This window comes from Dreissena polymorpha, chromosome 5 (genome assembly GCF_020536995.1).
Source record: "Dreissena polymorpha isolate Duluth1 chromosome 5, UMN_Dpol_1.0, whole genome shotgun sequence".
In the NCBI taxonomy this organism is placed as follows: Eukaryota; Metazoa; Mollusca; class Bivalvia; order Myida; family Dreissenidae; genus Dreissena; species Dreissena polymorpha.
In genome coordinates this window covers 6,836,328-6,856,303 of record NC_068359.1, presented here as the reverse complement: position 1 = coordinate 6,856,303, position 19,976 = coordinate 6,836,328, and the positions used below count along the sequence as shown (strand labels likewise).

Genomic DNA, 19,976 nt, shown 5'->3' with positions numbered 1-19,976 from the left:
CTCTACACCACACCACTATTCACCACACCACTCTACACCACACCACTATTCACTACACCACTTTACACCACACCACTTTTCACTACATCATTCTACACCACACCACTATGCACCACACCACTCTACACAACACCGGGTATTTCATGTCGATCCTGCCAAAAAGATATGGCTATAATAAGCCTCTTATGACACTTCTTGTTCTTTGCCCATATGCTATATAAATTCAGTACTATTTTTACTAAAAAAACGTTGTTGTCCTATAATAAGGGGGGAGGTCCTTACATTGTAAGAGCTGTAATACCCCTTCCCCTAAGTTCCGTATTCCTCTCATTATTACCCTTACACCCGCATGACGTTTTAAGAAGTAAAATAATCGGCGGCGGCTGCTAAAATGTTTTGTTTTGGGTTTAAGGCCGTTTCGATAAGTTTGGTTATATAAGGTCAGTTTTACAGGAACCGTCTGGGTAAAACAAAATGTGAACTCCTCGGTATTTCAGCTTGAGACAGACAGCTTTGCCATCTTTAAATCAGCGATAAAAGGCTAATTTTTTTGGTTAGAATCATCGATCCAGGATCGCACCAGGACCTCTGGTCCCAACCTCTGTGTTCAGCTCTTTGGCTCATTGTTGGGCCGGCTAAGGAAAATGCCTTTATATGAAAACTGCCGGGAATTACGGGTTCTCTCCTTAAACGGTTGGTCGTTCGGGTTCAGCTGCGCAATTCATCAGATACTAAACCCATAATCAAATGATCGCCAAATACAGCTCACTTTACTCTGTGAACGGCTTTACACCCAACGTTAGCAATCAGGCTCAGATGACAAGGACTCCGTGTCGGTCGTAATTACCAGTTAACTGAACATGCTATCCAATTTTCCTACCTTAATTTGAAGAAAGGCTTGCACTAGTGTCAATTCAATATTCTTGTACCGCGATAAGTTCATTAGCTTAAAAAGTCTCTTAAGCGACACATACATTACTGTTGTCATTGACAAAATTAAGATTTAAACGACAATTCTTTATCGAAATCGGAATATATTGTTGTCATTTTTCTGAATTACATTTATGTTAATTTTAGCAAATTATTTTCCAATCTTCACAGTTGTGAAACAAATGTGTCGTTTTGGTGCTTCCCTTAACGTTTTGGGATCTATGCAAGAGTGGATTTAGGAGAGCGGAAGCGGCGTGCGTCCCTCCTTTAAATCAGCCAAGATGTTGTTTTACTTGGGGCCTTTAAATCGAATGCCAAAAGTTGCATAACCCCAAAAAATTACCTGCGGCGCATGAAATTGGATATCATAAGATACTATCAACCGTTTTAGGGTTTACAATTTGTCACTAAAGTATCCGCCCCTTGTAAAACTGGACCTACGCCCTCCCCCCACCCCTATTCGAAAACCCTGGATCCACACCTGATTTGATGTCACAAACATGACATCACGAATTTACAGGAGGCAGATTTTGCCTTCTGCTCCGACAAATCAGTAGACTATTCGCCCTTTAACTCAGTGCGCGTTGCTCGCGATACATTAATTTCTACAATACTGTAAAATGTGTAGATAACGGGGTACGAGGGTCAGCCCCAACGCATCTATAGTGTTTCAATCATTATCAAAGTACTTGACCAATTTACTTGACACTGTGTCCACCTATCGTATTACCAAATGCTTATTACCAGTGCGACCGCATGGGGAAAATATGTTTCGTTTGCTATACAATCGGGGAACGCACAATTAAGGTCTCATATAATCGGCCGGTGAGGGCAGTGGAAATGACGTCGTAACTATAACGATTTAATTGAAATAATGTCATACAGTGTACTTTTATGTCAAGCTTGGAAATAAGTAAGCTCTAATCTTTTTGATTAAGGTCTTATAATAAAGATTGAAATTCCCGAATTGCGATTTTTCGAACAAAGAAATTCTAAAACTATTACAACAGTTTAACGTTGATAATACATATTAGTAAAAGCAATAAGATAATAGAACCGTAAACGAGTTTTAGTTTATTGTTGTTAACTTACATAAAATAAGTGCTGTATTTCAGGTTGATATGTTTGCTGTTGCCGATGGCGCTAGTAAAGGGCTTGAGGACGTGCGGGCTAATGTCCGATACAGAGTATAGGATAATGTTCGAAGTGGTATCGGACGGGGCGTATTATGTACCGGTCGCAGAAAGGACACCCTTAGAACGATCTTCAATGCGAAGAATTCAAAGATACAAGGGGTTTTATTCGATTCAAAATAATAAACTTTACTATAAGGGAAAAGAGCTTTTGTATCAATCAAAATGCAGGAAAGTTATAACTCGTAATTACCATAAAAGTAAAGGAATTGGTGTGAGAAGGTAATATCATCTGTTTAAAAGAAACAAATTATGCGTTAAGTTGCGAAGGAATAAAATGTATGCGAAAACAGTAAGACACGATACGTCATAGTCACGTACTCAATCTGTAAAAGAATTACACAATCTTAAACGTGCAAAGAAGAAGTACCGTTTTAAGATGATAAATCATTTCGCAAGCGCATGTATCGCTTTAATAAGAATTTGATTAGAATAAAATATGCATACAACAAATTATAATTAAAAAGGTAGTGTTTTATATGCTTTAATCAACTTTTTAGGCACAATCGCGGTAGAAGGTAGAATACTGTGTTCTATATCGTAAGTTTATTAAAGGATACTTTAAATTAAGAATCGGATGTTATGCATTGGTCAGGTAAAGTCAAACTACTCGCAGCGATTACCGTACGTAACCTGCCCTAGCTGTTTAGTGTTAACAGAGTGCTACGCAGCTTACGCATATCAAAGCGCTGTAGGCGCTGCAGTTGTTTGCGCTTTGCGCGTATTTAATATTACTTACAGTCACAGGACATTAAATTCGACTTCATAAAGTAGGCCAATCGAACGGCCACGAAAAATACAAACTCCAATATAATTTACTTTTAATTGTCTACAGTGGTGAGATTTTGAAGAAAAAAAAACAACATCAAGGCGGAAAATTCCATTGATTTACAATCTTTCATAATTTTATACAGGATTCACACAAACCCCACTTATGATTATGTGCAAAGATGAAAAAAGAAATTCAACGTATATCTAAGTTGGCCCTCAGGAAAACTCTGTGAGTCTAACAAAGAATGAACCACAACATAATTCTAATAATAAATGTATTGATATCAACTAGCATTTTATTTAATTCTCAACCAAACCATATTAAAAAAACCACTTTCGCCTGAAATTAAATGCTTCATTTAATGTATTTCCATTTCATTTGTATTCATTTTCATGTAGGCCTACTGACATTAACGTGTAAAATCTCTACTCTCTCACCCGTCACCAATATTTTTATGAACGTAACATCTACTGCATTGTTTAAGTCACAAATTAACGTATTTTTTCTAAAGCTTCAATGCGTAAATACTTTCTCATCGTGTGCATGTATTCTGATTAACTTTTTTCATCATAAAATACTACATGTACTGAATTGCACATTTATATTCAGTAACAGCACCTGGTCTGTTTTCAACACGCACGCTTTTAATGCGTGGAACTTGACAGACAACATCAAATATTTCGCACTGTTTAAAAAAACACGTTTTTTAACATGCGTACGAAGGAATTTGAATCAGCAAATATTAACACATGGCTATAGAAAAGCGAAATATACATGTACTGAAATTAAATTGCTACCGCGTAGATTCTTTAAAGGTTGTTGTTTTCACAACTTACTCGCCATAAGGATTCAATTGGTCACCATTTGCTTTTAACTTTTCATAAGTAACTATTGTTTACAGTTAAAAGGTGTGAGGATGATTCCCGACATTGTCTTTAATGTACTGAATAAATTACCGTTTTATATTACGTAAACGGTAAAACTCAGGCCCGTACCAAGGGTGGGGCCCATGGGGCCCGCTCCCCCCCCCCCCGCTGGGCGTCGAGTAATGATTTTTAATTAATGGGCCTATTGCAAATTTATCTCTAATGAAAGGGCCCACGGTACTCTTTCCCTCAATACAACAGAGCAGATGTGTGTTATTTCTCTGAGGTCAGTGTTGTGCAGGATGCCCTCAAAGATATCCGTATAAACATTGACCCCTTATCACCGGCAATGGTTCAACGAAGCGACAACTATTGCTGCACAACTTGACGTGCAACCAACTAAGCCAAGAATCTGTGGTCGGCAGACAAAACGGGAGAACATTAAAGCACTTACACCAGAGGAATATTACAAACGGAACCTGACAATTCAATTTGTGGATAAATTCCTAAGTGAGATGAACATAGATTCAGTGAACTGCAATCAAAAGCTGCTATGTGTTTGAAAGTAATTCCAGGCAACTTATGCAACAGCGAAACGACCATCAGAGCTAGTGACTTCGACTGGTTTAAAAGAGGACCTGCCCTCCCTCAGAGTCTAACGTCAGAGCTGCAACTGTGGCAAGCAAAGTGGAGAGTTATTAGCGACCGCCCAACAACTCTGCAGGACTCCAAAAAGCAGTGTGACACACAATTATATCCAAATATAAGAACTGTGTTGGGAATATTGTGTGTGTTCCCTGTAACATCATGTGAATGCGAGAGAAGCATTAGTGCTTTAGGGTAAGTTAAAAAAAAACTGAGATCAAGTATGGGCCCAGATCGACTGTCTTCTTTGTGCTTTCTCTCCATTCACCGGGAAATAGACATCGACATCAAGCAGGTTGTGAAAGAATTTGCTAGGAAGAATCCGAGAAAGATGGCGCTTCCTGACCTGATTGTGATGGTTTATATGTGTTGATGGTGATAGTAAAAATGTGTAGTAGATGATACGCATTTTATTAGGAAATTACTTTTAAAAGTAATAGATTGTTTGATTTCAAGGAAAGAATACTTTATTTATATGGTGTATATGTCAGTTATACTTAATGAAACATTAATGAAACATTTCTTAATTAAGGTTTTTGATTTTCAAAGTTTGCTTTCCTACTTCATCAAACATCAGACGTTAATGAAATCTAAAGCTTTTAACATTGGTGTGAATATCATATCAATGTTTAAAGCTTTACACTTCAGAAAGGTGTTGATTTACTTGTTATATTACATAAATTTATATCACAAAATAAGGTTTTTAACTTTTTATAGGCTTTAAAATTCACCTGAACTGTAATTATTTGTTAAACAATCTGCGGTAAACGCTTACTTAATCGACCGACGCCAATCAAAAATAATAGTCGCAAGTTGACTCCGCCCACATAAGCATTCTCGGAACCGATTGGACGGCGAGGCGAAAATTACAGTTTGGCGACTAGGAAGTAACCTGAAAAGTTCTCGGCACGCATCTTTGTCAACACACATGACTGTAATGTGGCTTGTCTAATTTACCTCGGCTGTCCGGGTATTCGCCAACGAAATTTTTTATCCAAATACTCCTTTATGTGCACTGGTAGACAATTTAAAGACAAATCATGCCTGGTTGCCCTTTAAAGGACGAGGTTACTCCGCCAAGCGTCGCTTGTAAGGCCTCTCTAGACGCCACAAGCCGTCGACCCGAACCCCAGAACGGTTTCCCCAGCACGTTGAGCGTACTGGGTACCGCCGTCCCGGAACATTTCCATTATCTTGATAAGGCCACCCATCGAATTCCAAGGTCCGCCCCACCAAGGTAATCTACGCTGCCACCTCCGCTGCTCCCGTCCCTCTTCTGGCGATGTAGTGAAATCACTATCCACCTACGGACAATTACCAGTCCGCTTGGCGATCCTATCAAATTGTGTCAGCGAAGTCAGCAGTCAGAGGCTCGCTTACTAACAAAATTTTTGAACTCATTTAATAAAAAATGGTATGAAACGACAACTCGTATCATATATATGTTTAATGTAAATGCGGCCATTTTCGTGATTGGTTAGTTTAAAGAGTACGAGTTCAAATTCCAAAAGGATCGGGAATCTAATAAAACAAAATTACTGTGTACGGAGGATGATCTTTGACACTGTTACTTACCAAATACTTTTATATTCACGAAAGTACAGTGGCGTAGCCGGACCGAAATTTTAGCCGAGGCAGTATCTTAGGTTATTCTAGAGGGGTCCGGGGGCATGCCCCCCGGAAAAAAATATACCTAGAACGTCTCTGGTGCGTTTTAAAGGTCATTTAAACCACATTTTATACCTGAAATATCGGAATCGTGGACGCTACATATGACCGTTATTGTATCAATAAAGTTAAGTTAATATTGATTGATAGATATTCTAAAGACGTCAAAGGGAGATTTACTTTTACCATGTATAAATTAAATCCATAAAAGGAAGTTCAGTGGCAATGAACACTTGTTTCCATTTTCATTATATTGTAAGAATAGAGCCACACCATGCAACAAGACATTTATTTTATGGAGATATTAAAATGACGAGATTTTAAAATAACCTACACTATCTAGAGGGAAGACGACACCGTATCGAGAGCAGGTGAAGTAGACTTGATGTGGACAGTGACTGACTGCTCCCGATGGTTTACCCGGAAGATCTTGTATTGAAACCCTCCATACCTCTCTGTATTCCTGAAATGCAGTTTTCTTATAACAGGGCTCGTAGTAACAAAAGTAATTTTCTTATGACTTTTCGGGACCTGAATTAATTTTGAGTAATAAAGTGAAAAATATAAAGGAAAAATTGCCTATTTACCTTATAACTTTCACAAAACCAGCCCAAAATAACAAGCAATATACTTCGATTCGGAACTGCAAGAGGTTTTGAACTCATTCATATAACACTCTTTTCGTGTGCGTGTGTGTGTGTGTGTGTGTGCGGGTGTGTGTGTGTGTGCGTGCGTGCGTGTGTGCGTGTGCGTATGTGCGTGTACGTGTGTGTGCGTGTTGAACAGTTTCACATGCGAATCATTTTTCCTTGTATTTCAGACGAAATCATGCTTCTCCAATCGATTTAATCTCACAAAAGCAACTGGACCCACATTTATGGCCATAGACGCTGTCAATATACATGGCGCAAGTGAGTTTCCTAACTTTAGAACTAATTTACGAACCCTTTAAATTAATTCAAATGATAATATATCACTATGGTCGGTACGGCGATGTTGACAAATGTCAATACGTAAAATGTTAGTCTATGTTTGCCAAGTTTTGTTTTCCAAAATATTACTGATTATCATAAAGATTAATTATTTACATCAATAAATCATATGTATTGTCATATATTGGCGTAATTCATTCCGCCGCCTCTGTTAATATTTTGTTTTATTGACAACTCATGAAATGATAATGAGATCTTAAACTAAAAGAAACCGTGGATTAATCAATTGCATTATGCTTGAGACACGAACATGCACGGCTAGACATGCAAACATAAGCTTCGTGTTGGTTTGCTATGAACCCAACCAATCTGAAAAATATTGATTACAAGAGTACTTGCGGGTAAGGCTGACGGTAAAACAAGTTGTATGCATATCTAAATTATATGGAATTCTGTTAATCATATCTTGACATTTTGACAAAAATATCTTGTAACATTATATGGCATTCTGTTAAACATATCTTTTCATTCTGCAATTAAAGCCCGGCAGATACATTCTTTGTTGGACCTGTGGCATTTTTTATATTTGGAATAAGCAGTGTTTCAACAAATTATGCAATGTCATTTGTAAAACAAATTAATTAAATATTTCAGACAGTAAAGATTAACAATGACCTTAGTTAAAATTTGACACTTCTTCTTCATGGCAACTGCATTTATAATAATAAAATTAAAGATTTTGAATGTTGATGATACCATATATAAAACAAAATGAAATGATTTTGTATTGTCCCCATGGTTTGTGTTCTAAAATTTCTTTGTAAAAAACCTAAAAACTCAGAAATAATGATTGTAAAGCATACAGCAACAACAATATTATTTTTTCGTTTCCTATAAACCATATGGACATATTAAATGCAGTTTGATTGATATGTTCAAATAAAATTGTTATGTCATAAGAAGTTATTTAGAACCTTTTTTCTTTATAGGTGGTCACACAGATTGACAGAAAACTATCAACAATCAATTTTTTTTCCAATATCTTTGAACACATTTCTTTAAACTCTATACTGTGTTTTTGAACATACTGTAATGTCCATTTATACCATTTTAAGTTCTATAATAATGCTGTAAACATTGCAAAACCCACTTTATTCTATCTTATATTGTGAAAAGCAATGCTGCGAATTTTCTCATTTTTTTTACATTCAGTTATTTTATACCATTTTTTGTTGGGAAATATTAGAATAAGGTATACTGTCTTTATTATTATAAGTAAATGTATTTTTTTAATGTTTTAAATCCATTAACTTGTACAAATAAATAAGAAACATAAAATAGACAATGTTTGTGTTGTGTAGACAATATAAATTCAAAAGAAGTTGTTTGTTTTGCACTAAATAAAGCTTTTTGCGGACATGTATGGTATCAGTGTATGTGTTCAAAAATCAATTGAAAAAAAACTATTAAAGATTTGAACTGAAAAAAACAACAGATTTAACATATTCTCATAATTATGTATCTTTCTCTAACACATGAAAAAACATTTGAATAGCACAATTTTTACTGATTTAAAAAAAAAATGTAATAGAAATTTAATATCAAGTATATAGACACATATTTTTAATAGCATAATTATTAGGAACTTGCAAGAATAAATTGTGTTATCCTGACATGATTCAACCAGTAAAATTTAACTTCATAAAAATAGGAACATTTAAAAATGGTTTGCTTTCTCCCTGTGTTTTGTTCATATGTACATTAAGCCAGATGTGTAAAACTTTTCCATGAATTTAAATTGATGCATTAGTTTCCATTAGTGAATGGCATTATGTTTAAGTATGTTATGAGTGACTGAACTTTTTCACAAATATTTCAGTCATTGTGTTGGTAAAGCATGTAAAGTGATTCAGGTTTACGCAAGTGCCCGCTTGTCATACCAATTACCCCATACCAATGACCCAGGATGGATCCCAATTTCTCAAATTTTGTATTTAGAACTAATCACAACTGGTACATACCCTGACATATATTTTACCAATCCATGCATTTTTTTTAAATATTGAACAAAAAATATAATATAATTATATATGTGAAGAAGCATACTTTATGATAATTGCAAATGCCTATTGTCTCAAATTAATCGAAGCATTCATGGACAATGTTAATTTATCACAGAAAAAAGATTCTCATTTTAAATGAATTTATGAGTAAAAATCTGTTGTTTTTTTAAATATTTTGCACACAAGTATAAATATAAACATGGTAAAAACATGATGTTGATTGTTATAAAATTATCTAGAAGTGCGACAAGTGAATACAAGCTACAGAGTTTGTTAATTCTTCTAAAACCATACTGTACTACTGTACATTATCATTGATCAGTAAATGAAATTTAAAAAAATACTACCTTCTTTACAGAGGCCATTGCTGATGTTCTTCTCATTATAGGACATTCCATTTGTAATTCAGTGACGCACTAAACATAATCAAAGATACCCTTCCAGTAAATTGAATTCATGTCAGGAAACTCCTTGATTATGTTTCTGTAAATTCAGATGTGTAAGCTACAATACACATGCTTGTCTTCTCAGTATTATCCATCCATTTTTTTCCAGTTTGCTCCAACAATTCCAGTTTGAAATATATCTGACTAACCTTCGTAAAAGATTTGCTTCAGTAAGGATCATCTCTTCTGTTTTCACAAAGAGCATATCCAGCACAACAAAGAATCAAGAGATTGAACTTTTTTTACAGTTGACCCCTTTTTTCGTCGCAATTTCGCAAACAAGGGAAAGAACTTTGCTCTTTATAAGGTACTTCTTAAGGATAAATGTATAAATATTTAGTCTACCGAAAGTTTGTTAGAGAAAGCAAATTAAATCTACTTTATGAATTTCTTCAAATGTTCTCTATAAGGTCCGCGCAATCACCAGACTTCTGTTGAGAGATTATTCAAACATAGCAACTAAGTTTTACGCTACGTTCGGTTTATAGAAACGCACTTACGCATTCAGAAAAGCGTACGTAACTTTATACGTACGTACATTTTCGTCCGTAAAGTTACGCATTGTACTAGAAACGGCCCCCAGAACTCTACACTCCAAGGGAGGAAAAGAGATAAAATGAACAATTCTTTGATGCATCAGAATTACCTCCCATTGAATTTCCGAATGATAAGGGCCCAGAGAAATAAAAACAATCTTCTATCGAACCACTAATAACAACAACTAGATCAGGTCGACAATTTAAACCACCTGAGCCGTTCAAAGACTATATGCTTAATTTTGTAAATAGTGTGCTGTAATTATGTGCAGACTTTTGACATTACACATTCGTTACTTGTATTTTATTTGTCATTTGCATGAATTCATGAAGGCAACTTGAGATCATTTATACTGCTTATTATGTGCATATGCTGAAGCAAATAATAATGACTTTTATAAATTACTAGTACATTAAAGACCATGTCTATCTTTTGTAAGAGAGAAAGGATGTAACAGTATAGGCCTGATATTGAATTTATGAGTCATACCCAGTTTCTGTTAGTATATATACAAGCCTCCGCAGTCTACTCAGTCTATTGCTAGCGCTCACCATCAAGTTGCGTTATTATGGATGTATAATAAACTTATAAACTATACGTGTAGTTTATTAAGTACACCATAAACAATAATCATACATTTCATTATTTATTTTTTATAAGAAAAAACGTACGAAAAGCGTAAGTAAAATGATAATTTACAGTTCAAAAGGTGCTTTCTTACAAGATTAAATGTTTTCAAAACATTTGGAGAAAAATGGCTTATCCCCATCGGTATCTGCTTTTTGATTGAGCAGACCAATAAAGTTGGCCAAAATGGTTTCATTAGTGATTATGTATTAACAAGACTATTGCCAAGCAATAAAAGTCCCCTACCGGCTCCACCATTGTCAGAAATTTCACCATTGTCAGAATATTTTTTTTATTTGTTTCCATAGCAACAACAATTTTTGACGTAGGAACAAAATGAAATGACGTGCATAATGTCCATATTGCCATTTATCCATGTTCCAAGTTTCATGAAAAAATATTAAGAACTTTTAAAGTTATAGCAGGATCCAGAAAAAAACACCATTTTCAGCACTATTTCTAGTCTATTTGTTGCCATAGCAACCACAATTTTTGACGTAGGAACAAAATGAAATGACGTGCATAATTTCCATATTGCCATCTATCCATGTTGCAAGTTTCATGAAAAAATATTCAGAACTTTTTAAGTTATCGCAGGATCCAGAAAAAAAACACCATTTTCAGCACTATTTCTAGTCTATTTGTTGCCATAGCAACCACAATTTTTGACGTAAGAACAAAATGAAATGACGAGCATAATGTCCATATTGCCATTTATCCATGTTCCAAGTTTCATGAAAAAATATTAAGAACTTTTAAAGTTATCGCAGGATCCAGAAAAAAAAAACATTTTCAGCACTATTTCTAGTCTATTTGTTGCCATAGCAACCACAATTTTTGACGTAGGAACAAAATGAAATGACGTGCGTAATGTCCATATTGCCATCTATCCATGTTCCAAGTTTCATGAAAAAATATTAAGAACTTTTAAAGTTATCGCAGGATCCAGAAAAAAACAAAATTTTCAGCACTATTTCTAGTCTATTTGTTGCCATAGCAACCACAATTTTTGACGTAGGAACAAAATTAAATGACGTGCATAATGTCCACATTGCCATCTATCCATATTCCAAGTTTCATGAAAAAATATTAAGAACTTTTAAAGTTATCGCAGGATCCAGAAAAGTGTGACGGACAGACTGACGGACGGAGACAAAACCATAAGTCCCCTCCGGTGAAACCGGTAGGGGACTAAAAATAGATTATGGATTATGGACAAACCAACAGGGCATAAGTTCGCTACTAATGGCCATTTGAGCTTTATTTTAAATAAAATTACATTGAATTACAAGCATTCACACATTCCTCCTCAGGAATATTAAGCGAATGCTGAAGAGTTGGCATATCTTTCTATATCTTTCCAACTCTTTTATGTAGGATGATAAACATTGCATATGCCCAACAACATAAATCATATGAAACAAGGCACTCAGGTTTGAATGGTGTACATTATGTGCAGGAAAACTTCTCTGCACGAATTTGCGTCCTGTTAAAAGTTAAAATAGCAATACTGTGTCGTTTTTTACGTAGGATTGTAACAATAGCACATACACAACCTCATTTCTTATGAAGAATTCATACCAGTTTAAATGATGAACTTTGAAAAAGGTAGGAGCAATTTTCTGACAGAATTTGTATATTCAAACAGATTGACAAAAAGACAAATTGACAGAGGGGGTAGGGGGTAGTAGCAAGCTTACTGAAAACTTAACCAAACCACTTTTGTTAAAACATTTTAGAGTCTTTGACAACTGACCTTAAACATTAAAATGTAATTGAGCAATTTACATATATACAATGCTCAGGCTACATCAAGAAACATTCTAGTGCAACAAATATAGTTTAACAAATATTTCAAGAGAGAATCTTCAGAAAAACATTTATTTTGTTACAAAACTTTTGTCAATAAAGTTTTAAAAAAACAGTTCATAAATGATTATAAAAACAACAGACAGCTAATAATTCCACTCTTATTTAACCAATATTGTGAAAATAACGATCATCTCATACGTTTGTCTATGCATTAATGTAATGACATATGTTGCTTTTGAACAAAAATAAAAATTAGGAAACTATGTGTACAATTTATTGTGTATGTTTGATGTCCAAAATGTATACCATACATATAACACAGAATATCTTGAAATAGATTTAAATGAGGCATACAACAAACACGATGTGATCGTTTTAACAAAACATATGAAATAAAAACATATAAAATGTATGACATCCCCTGCAAAATGTACATCCAGTTAAATTAAGTTACTTTTTAATGTGTATTCCTTGAAAAATTGTCTACATAGATCTTTATTTGAGATGATTATTTCCAGACAATAATCAGCAGAGCACCAAGTTTGATTGCATTATCTCTGGATATTTATCAATAGTGTCTGAAGTTTGATTGGAGTATCTCTGAATATTTATCAAAAGTGTACTAAGTTTAATTGGATCATCTCTAGATAATTATCAATAGTGCACAAGTTTGATTGCATTATCTCAGGATATTTATCAATATTGAACCAGGTTTGATTGAATTATCACTGGATATTTATCAATAATGTCCGAAGTTTGATTGGATTATCTCTGAATATTTATCAAAAGTGTACGAAGTTTGATAGGATTATCTCATGATATTCATCAACAATGTACAAAGTTTTATTGAATTAATTCTGGATATTTATAAATAGTGCATGAGTTTTATTGGATTATCTCTGGATATCTAACAACATTGTTCGAAGTTCGATTTGATTTTCTCTGGATATTTATAAATAGTGTACAATTTGATAGGATTATCTCTGGATATTTATCGATAGTGTACCAAGTTTGATTTGATTATTTCTTTATATTTATCAATAGTGAACCAAGTTTGATTGGATCATCTCTGGATATTTATCAATAGTGTACCAAATTTGATAAGATTAACTCTGGATATTTATCAATAGTGTACTATCTCTGGATATCTATCAATAGTGTATCAAGTTTGATTGGATTATCTATGTATATTAATCAACAGTGTACCAAGTTTGATTGGATTTTCTCTGGATATTTGTCAATAGTGTATGAAGTTTGAAAGGATTATCTCTAGAAATGTATCAACAGTGTACCAAGTTTAAGTGAATTATCTCTGGATATTTATCAATAGTGTACCAAGTTTGGTTGGATTATATCTGGATATTAATCAATAAAGTACCATGTTTGATTGGGTTATCAGTAGATATTTATCAATAGAGTACTCAGTTTGACAGGATTATCTCCAGATAATAATCAGCAGTGTACCAAGTTTGTGTGTATCATCTATGGCTATTTATTTGATTTTTCAGTTTGATAGGATTATTTCTTGCAAACAATCAGCAGTTTTCTAAGTATGATTGGATTAAATCTGTATAATATCAGAAGCTTTATATCAAACAGCTCATACGTGTTGGATTTCTCTCCCTTTGGCTTGAGATAAACTCACTTATTAAAGTGCCTCTTTATTTGCTGTTTTGATGTTGTTTGTTAATTACTCTGGGTTGGCATTAATAAATTAATATCAAGTAATGGATTGGTTTGACCTAAAGCATTGTCAATATTTTGACATTGATAGTGTTCATTTTCGTGCTTGAAATGGTCTCTGGAGAAACAGATTTTTTTTAAATCTGTTTTTCCATTGAGCAAAGTCTTGGATTTTCGTTAAGGTAATTAAACGCACCTGTGCCATGTTAATACAAACTTTTAAAAATATCGCAAACAGTAATGTGGATGGTTAAGAATTCCGTAATAAAATATAACATTTTTGTAGTAAGTATATTTTTTTAATTTAATAATTTACACCAAAGTTCATTTAGCTTCTCTAAAAATCTTAAGATCAATTAATACATATGTATTTAATGTTTTCCTCATAATAAGGAACACAATTTTGATAATATTGCCGGAAACACAGATGCCCACTTGAGTTAAAAAAATCTGTCAATTTAAGATTGTGCGTTGTAAACTTCTAACAGCACCATCTGTACGTGGGTGATGTTCAATCCTAAAATCCAAGGTCCATTTCAGACAGCAGAAATATTTTTTTATTGATTAGTTTGTACAAGTGTATACAAAGTTTCATTATAATATCTTATGTACTTTTTTTATTGCAATCATAATTTTTGTTCTATTTTAGTATCAGTTATCTGACCTTCGACCTCTTCCAAAAAAGATCGTAAATAATCTTCACAGTGCCCTCTATATGTATACAAAGTTTCATCAAATTATCTTCAGTACTTTGTGAAATCACAGGATCCAATTTTGCAGATGAACAAACAGGCCAACATGACAGACAGAGTGTAAACCTACATGTATAGCCCCTCCCAGTAAACCTGTTGCAGACTTATTATTTGTAATTTCTAATATAATTAACAGCCATCCAAAATTCAATTAAAGTGTTTGTACATAAAACAGAGCTATGTGTTTTCATTGGAATTTCTTCATATACTATAATAAAAGCATTTAAATCATACAACTACATATAACATAATAAAGGGAAATTTGTAAAGTTTTATGTGAGTTTGTAAGAAAGTAAACAGTAATTTTCACATTTTCAATTGTTTCCTAATAAAATACATCAACAGCAATATTCAAAGTTTCACTACATTTTTCTTTATAATTTGAAAAACAAAAACCAAGCAAACATTAATTGGATTTTTTAAAACAAAAAAAAATAACTTGAGATTGGGGATTTCTTCATCTCATAAGGGACATCATACTAGTGATGTCAAATTAAAAAAAAATCGAAACATAAATTAAATGAACAAGAAATTCAAAGCTTCATTGAATTTTCCTTTAAAAATTTACAGAAACGTTCTAAGTTTAACTGTATTGTCTCATGTATATAAAAAGCAAAATGCGCAAAGATAAAAAGTATTTTATTAATACAAAACTGGTAGCTTGAGATTTCTTAATCATACAACAAAAGAGTAATTGGACAACATGTGGCACTAAAATACAAACAAAATCCAAACATATTACATGGGTTCATCTCAATACCAGCAATGTGCAGCAAAGATTGGTTACATAAACTTTGTATGACACATTTCAATGAACAAGCTTGCACAATAAAAATCAAATATATAAAACATTTAATATAAAATTCCCTTCTTTACTTGAACGAAATGTCAAAATTGACAAAATAAGAACAATATATATTATACCTTACATACTTTTTTTGATTTTCTATACATAAAGATCAATTATTAAGATAAATTTCAAACTTTTGTTTTAGCAGAGACTAACATACTATAGTGCATAAAGCCAGCTGACACTATATTATACTGGTGCATGCTAATTTCAGAAATCAAAGTTTTACTTAAAAACAATTACTCAAACTTTCACATGCTAATATATTTACACAGTGACATGAAATAAAACCAGTAACAATAAAATAAAGACAATTCAAGCTTATTATAAAACAAGGGACAAAATTGTCACAAAACCAGGTTTTCAATTTGAAAAAAAAAGTTTGATAAAGGGAGACAATTCAAAATGTGCTTTGTTACTGGTTGTTCCTAGTTACCCCCTTTGTGTCAAATTCAATTTATTTTTAGTCTTGAGGATATCAACGTAATTCTTTCGCATGACACACCGTCCAATGATTGGGAACAAATGTACTATGTAATGTAATGTAATCTCACAATGAATGACATAGTTATGGCCCGGACAAGATAATTTATGGCCATTTTTTACCTTTAAACTCAAAGTGTGACCTTGAACTTGGAGATATCTACGTAATTCTTTCACATGACAAACTGTCCAATGATGGTGAATAAATGTGACAAATGATTTTAAAATCTCACAATGAACTACATAGATATGGCCCGGACAAGCTCTTTCCTTCAGAAAACCTGGTTAAATATGAATCCTTAACACATTATTCAGAAAATATGCTAAGAATAATTACTTCAAATCATTTGCAATAAGTTCAACAATAATTACTATCATCGTAATTTTACTATATATATATAACATATATATAATTTGAAACAACTTATAATAGTCATTATAAATGGTATAGTCCAACTTTGAACTTGTTGCCTATTTGATTATAAACAAGAAACCGTCGGAGACGGGTGATGCTCCCCAAAGTTTTTTTTGTCACAATATTGCACTATATATTCAGATAAAAGGAAACGTCTTGAGGGGCATAACTTTGGACAAAATAATATGATGGATGGTTTAGCAGCTTAAAAAATTTCAAAGGGCCATAACTCTCTACATAAATCATCTAACCAGAACCCACAAATAACATGCGCATCTCCTCAAGGAAGTTAAGCTTCCCATAAAGTTTCATTGAATTCCAGTCAGTAGTTGGGGAGAAATAGCCAGAACAAGAATTGCACTACATGTACAGTTTATAGAAAATTTCAAAGGGTCATAACTCTGTGAAAAATCATCTGACTAGAACCCGCTGATAATAGGCACATGTCCTCTTGGTAGTGAAGCTTCCCATAAAGTTTCTTTGAATTCCGGTAATTAGTTGCTGAGAAATAGCCCACACAAGAATTGCAATATATGTATAGTTAATGGAAAATTTCAAAGGTGAAAAATCATCCGACCAGAGCTGGCTGATAATATGCATGCACATCTCCTCTTGGTAGTGAAGCTTCCCATAAAGTTTAATTAAATTCCGGTGATAAATTGCTGAGAAATAGCCCGGACAAAAATTGTGCACGGACGGACACACGCACGGACAGAAGAAGCGGCGACTATATGCTCCCACAAACAATTTTGGGGGAGCATAAAAAGTGTAAACCTGAACTCTAGAAATGCAGCATTAAAATCTAGGATCTAGGCGTTATCTTTTAATTCTATAGCACTGACCTACAATTAATAATTATATTCTAAATTCTTGGACCCCAATCATGTCAGGCCTAAATATGACTTAATACAATGCTAATAATGTTATTCATTAAATTTATACATAAAAGTAGAACGTTTATGTCTATTGTGTAGTGGTAGGATAATCAAATGACTGATCAAGGGAGACAACTCCTGTGAAAACTTTTGATACAATGCTTAACAGAGTTGAGCATATTTAACAAAACATAACAAATGAACAGTAAAGAAAGTATATTCAGTCGACAAATCATGCACCAAAAGATGCATTGCATTCTACTATGTCACTTAATTTTACATGTATAAACTTACTAAAAATGAATAAGACATTTTTATTTTCTAATTTACACCCCTCCCCCTCCTCCAAAAAAAAGAACAACTTACCGGTACATTATGCTGAATCTTAAAGCTATTTTAAAATCTATCACACATCACAAATATTTCTAAATTTCTCAAGAGGAAGTCAGTGTAACATTATTGAAAATGTGAATGTTGACAAAAAGTCTAAATGTAATCTTCAGTTGTGACCTGCCCATGCGCATTACGTTAAGAGCTAATAATTTCTGCACTCTGTCTAAATTCCAATTGTTTGAATGGTTAGAGGTGCGTTAGACTTTTCACCTATCCCTTTCCCACTCAGAAGCAAAGTGAAAATGGCTTGTGCAAACAGCATAAAACCAGAACAGCCTGCGAGTAACGTGCAGTCTGTTCAGATTTTATGCTGTTTGCTGCTCATCAGTATCTAGGGGTTGAAAATGGAGCCTTTAAACTTGAATTAGTAAGAAAAGTCTTTCATAAAATTTAGTTTTCTGAGGGACTACAACTTTGTCAAAATGCGTTTCTACGTGGTAAACAGTAAATAAACAAACCCTATCAACTGCCAAGGCACCTCATTAACATGAGGTACCTTTCGCAGGTCTTTGACAGGTACGAACACATGAGTTGGAGGTGTTTGGTGAGCCTGTCCACATGTGTTCCCAGTAGTTGCAGAGTCTCTGCATCACACGGCCTGACAGCTGGTTCTTTCCTTCTATGAAGGGGTAAATGGGCCTGATCTGTAAGTTGTGAATTGTTTATTGTAATTATTTTTGCTGCAATGAAACTATTTTTAGCCGTGCTCTGTTAAAAAGGGGTTTTATGCATGTGCATAAAGTGTCGTCCATGATTAGCCTATGCAGTCCACACAGGCTAATCAGGGATGACATTTGCGCTTTTATGGTATTTTTTGTTTACTAAAAGTCTCTTCTTAGCAATATCCAGTTTAGGCAGAAAGTGTCGTCCCTTATTAGCCTGTGTGGACTGCACAGGCTAATCTGGGCCGACACTTTACGCACATGCATTTAACCATCTTTTCACAGAGCAAGGCCCATTTTTATTTTTCTCACGCTGGGCAGTGGACATTTTGAAAAGTAGCTCAAACACCATTCTCCACTTCATATCTTTCTGCGTTTTTACATACATTCAGTACGAAAACGATTACGATTAAAATAAGAACTGAAAGCACCTTCAAAGAGAAGGCTAAATTTGTGTTGCTTGTTTGCATCAAAAACTTAATTCTTATAAAGATAGGAGCTATAACTCCAGTTGTTAATCCTGCAAACAAAACTATGCAGGTGCACAAGTTAACCTTATGGTTATATATAGCAGCCTAACTTTTTGATGTACCCACAACACAATTAAAAAACAAGGGCTGTTTGTAAAACATGCATGCCCCCCATATGGGCTCTCCGTTGCAGTGAGAGCCATTGTGTGAATATGTTTTTTGTCACTGTGACCTTGACCTTTGACCTAGTGACCTGAAAATCAATAGGGGTCATCTGCCAGTCATGATCAATGTACCTATGAAGTTTCATGATCCTAGCCATAAGCATTCTTGAGTTATCATCCGGACACCATTTTACTATTTCGGGTCACCTTGACCTTTGACCTAGTGACCTAAAAATCAATAGGGGTCATCTGCGAGTCATGATCAATCTACCTATCAAGTTTCATGATCCTAGGAATAAGCGTTCTTCAGTTATCATCCGGAAACCATTTTACTATTTGCGGTCATCGTGACCTTGACCTTTGACCTAGTGACCTGAAAATCAATAGGGGTCATCTGCGAGTCATGATCAATCTACCTATCAAGTTTCATGATCCTAGGCCTAAGCGTTCTTGAGTTATCATCCGGAAACCATTTTACTATTTCGGGTCACTGTGACCTTGACCTTTACCTAGTGACCTGAAAATCAATAGAGGTCATCTGCGAGTCATGATCAATCTACCTATGAAGTTTCATGATCCTAGGCCTAAGCGTTCTTGAGTTATCATCCGGAAACCATTTTACTATTTCTGGTCACCGTGACCTTGACCTTTGACCTAGTGACCTCAAAATCAATAGGGGTCATCTGCGAGTCATGATCAATGTACCTATGAAGTTTCATGACCCTAGGCCCAAGCGTT

General features: G+C 34.2%; 1 protein-coding gene across 4 annotated transcripts in view; it reads right to left on the bottom strand.

Annotated features, from left to right (window-relative positions):
• Nucleotides 1-10,685: 10,685 nt before the first annotated feature.
• Nucleotides 10,686-19,976, bottom strand: part of LOC127881241 (uncharacterized) — an 89,355-nt gene continuing 80,064 nt past the window's right edge. For all 4 annotated transcript variants that reach the window (XM_052428979.1, XM_052428981.1, XM_052428982.1 and 1 more), the window contains exon 7: nt 10,686-18,586. In XM_052428979.1, the coding sequence (XP_052284939.1) occupies nt 18,405-18,586 (182 nt within the window). In that variant the 3' untranslated portion in view covers nt 10,686-18,404. The remainder of the gene's footprint in view (nt 18,587-19,976) is intronic.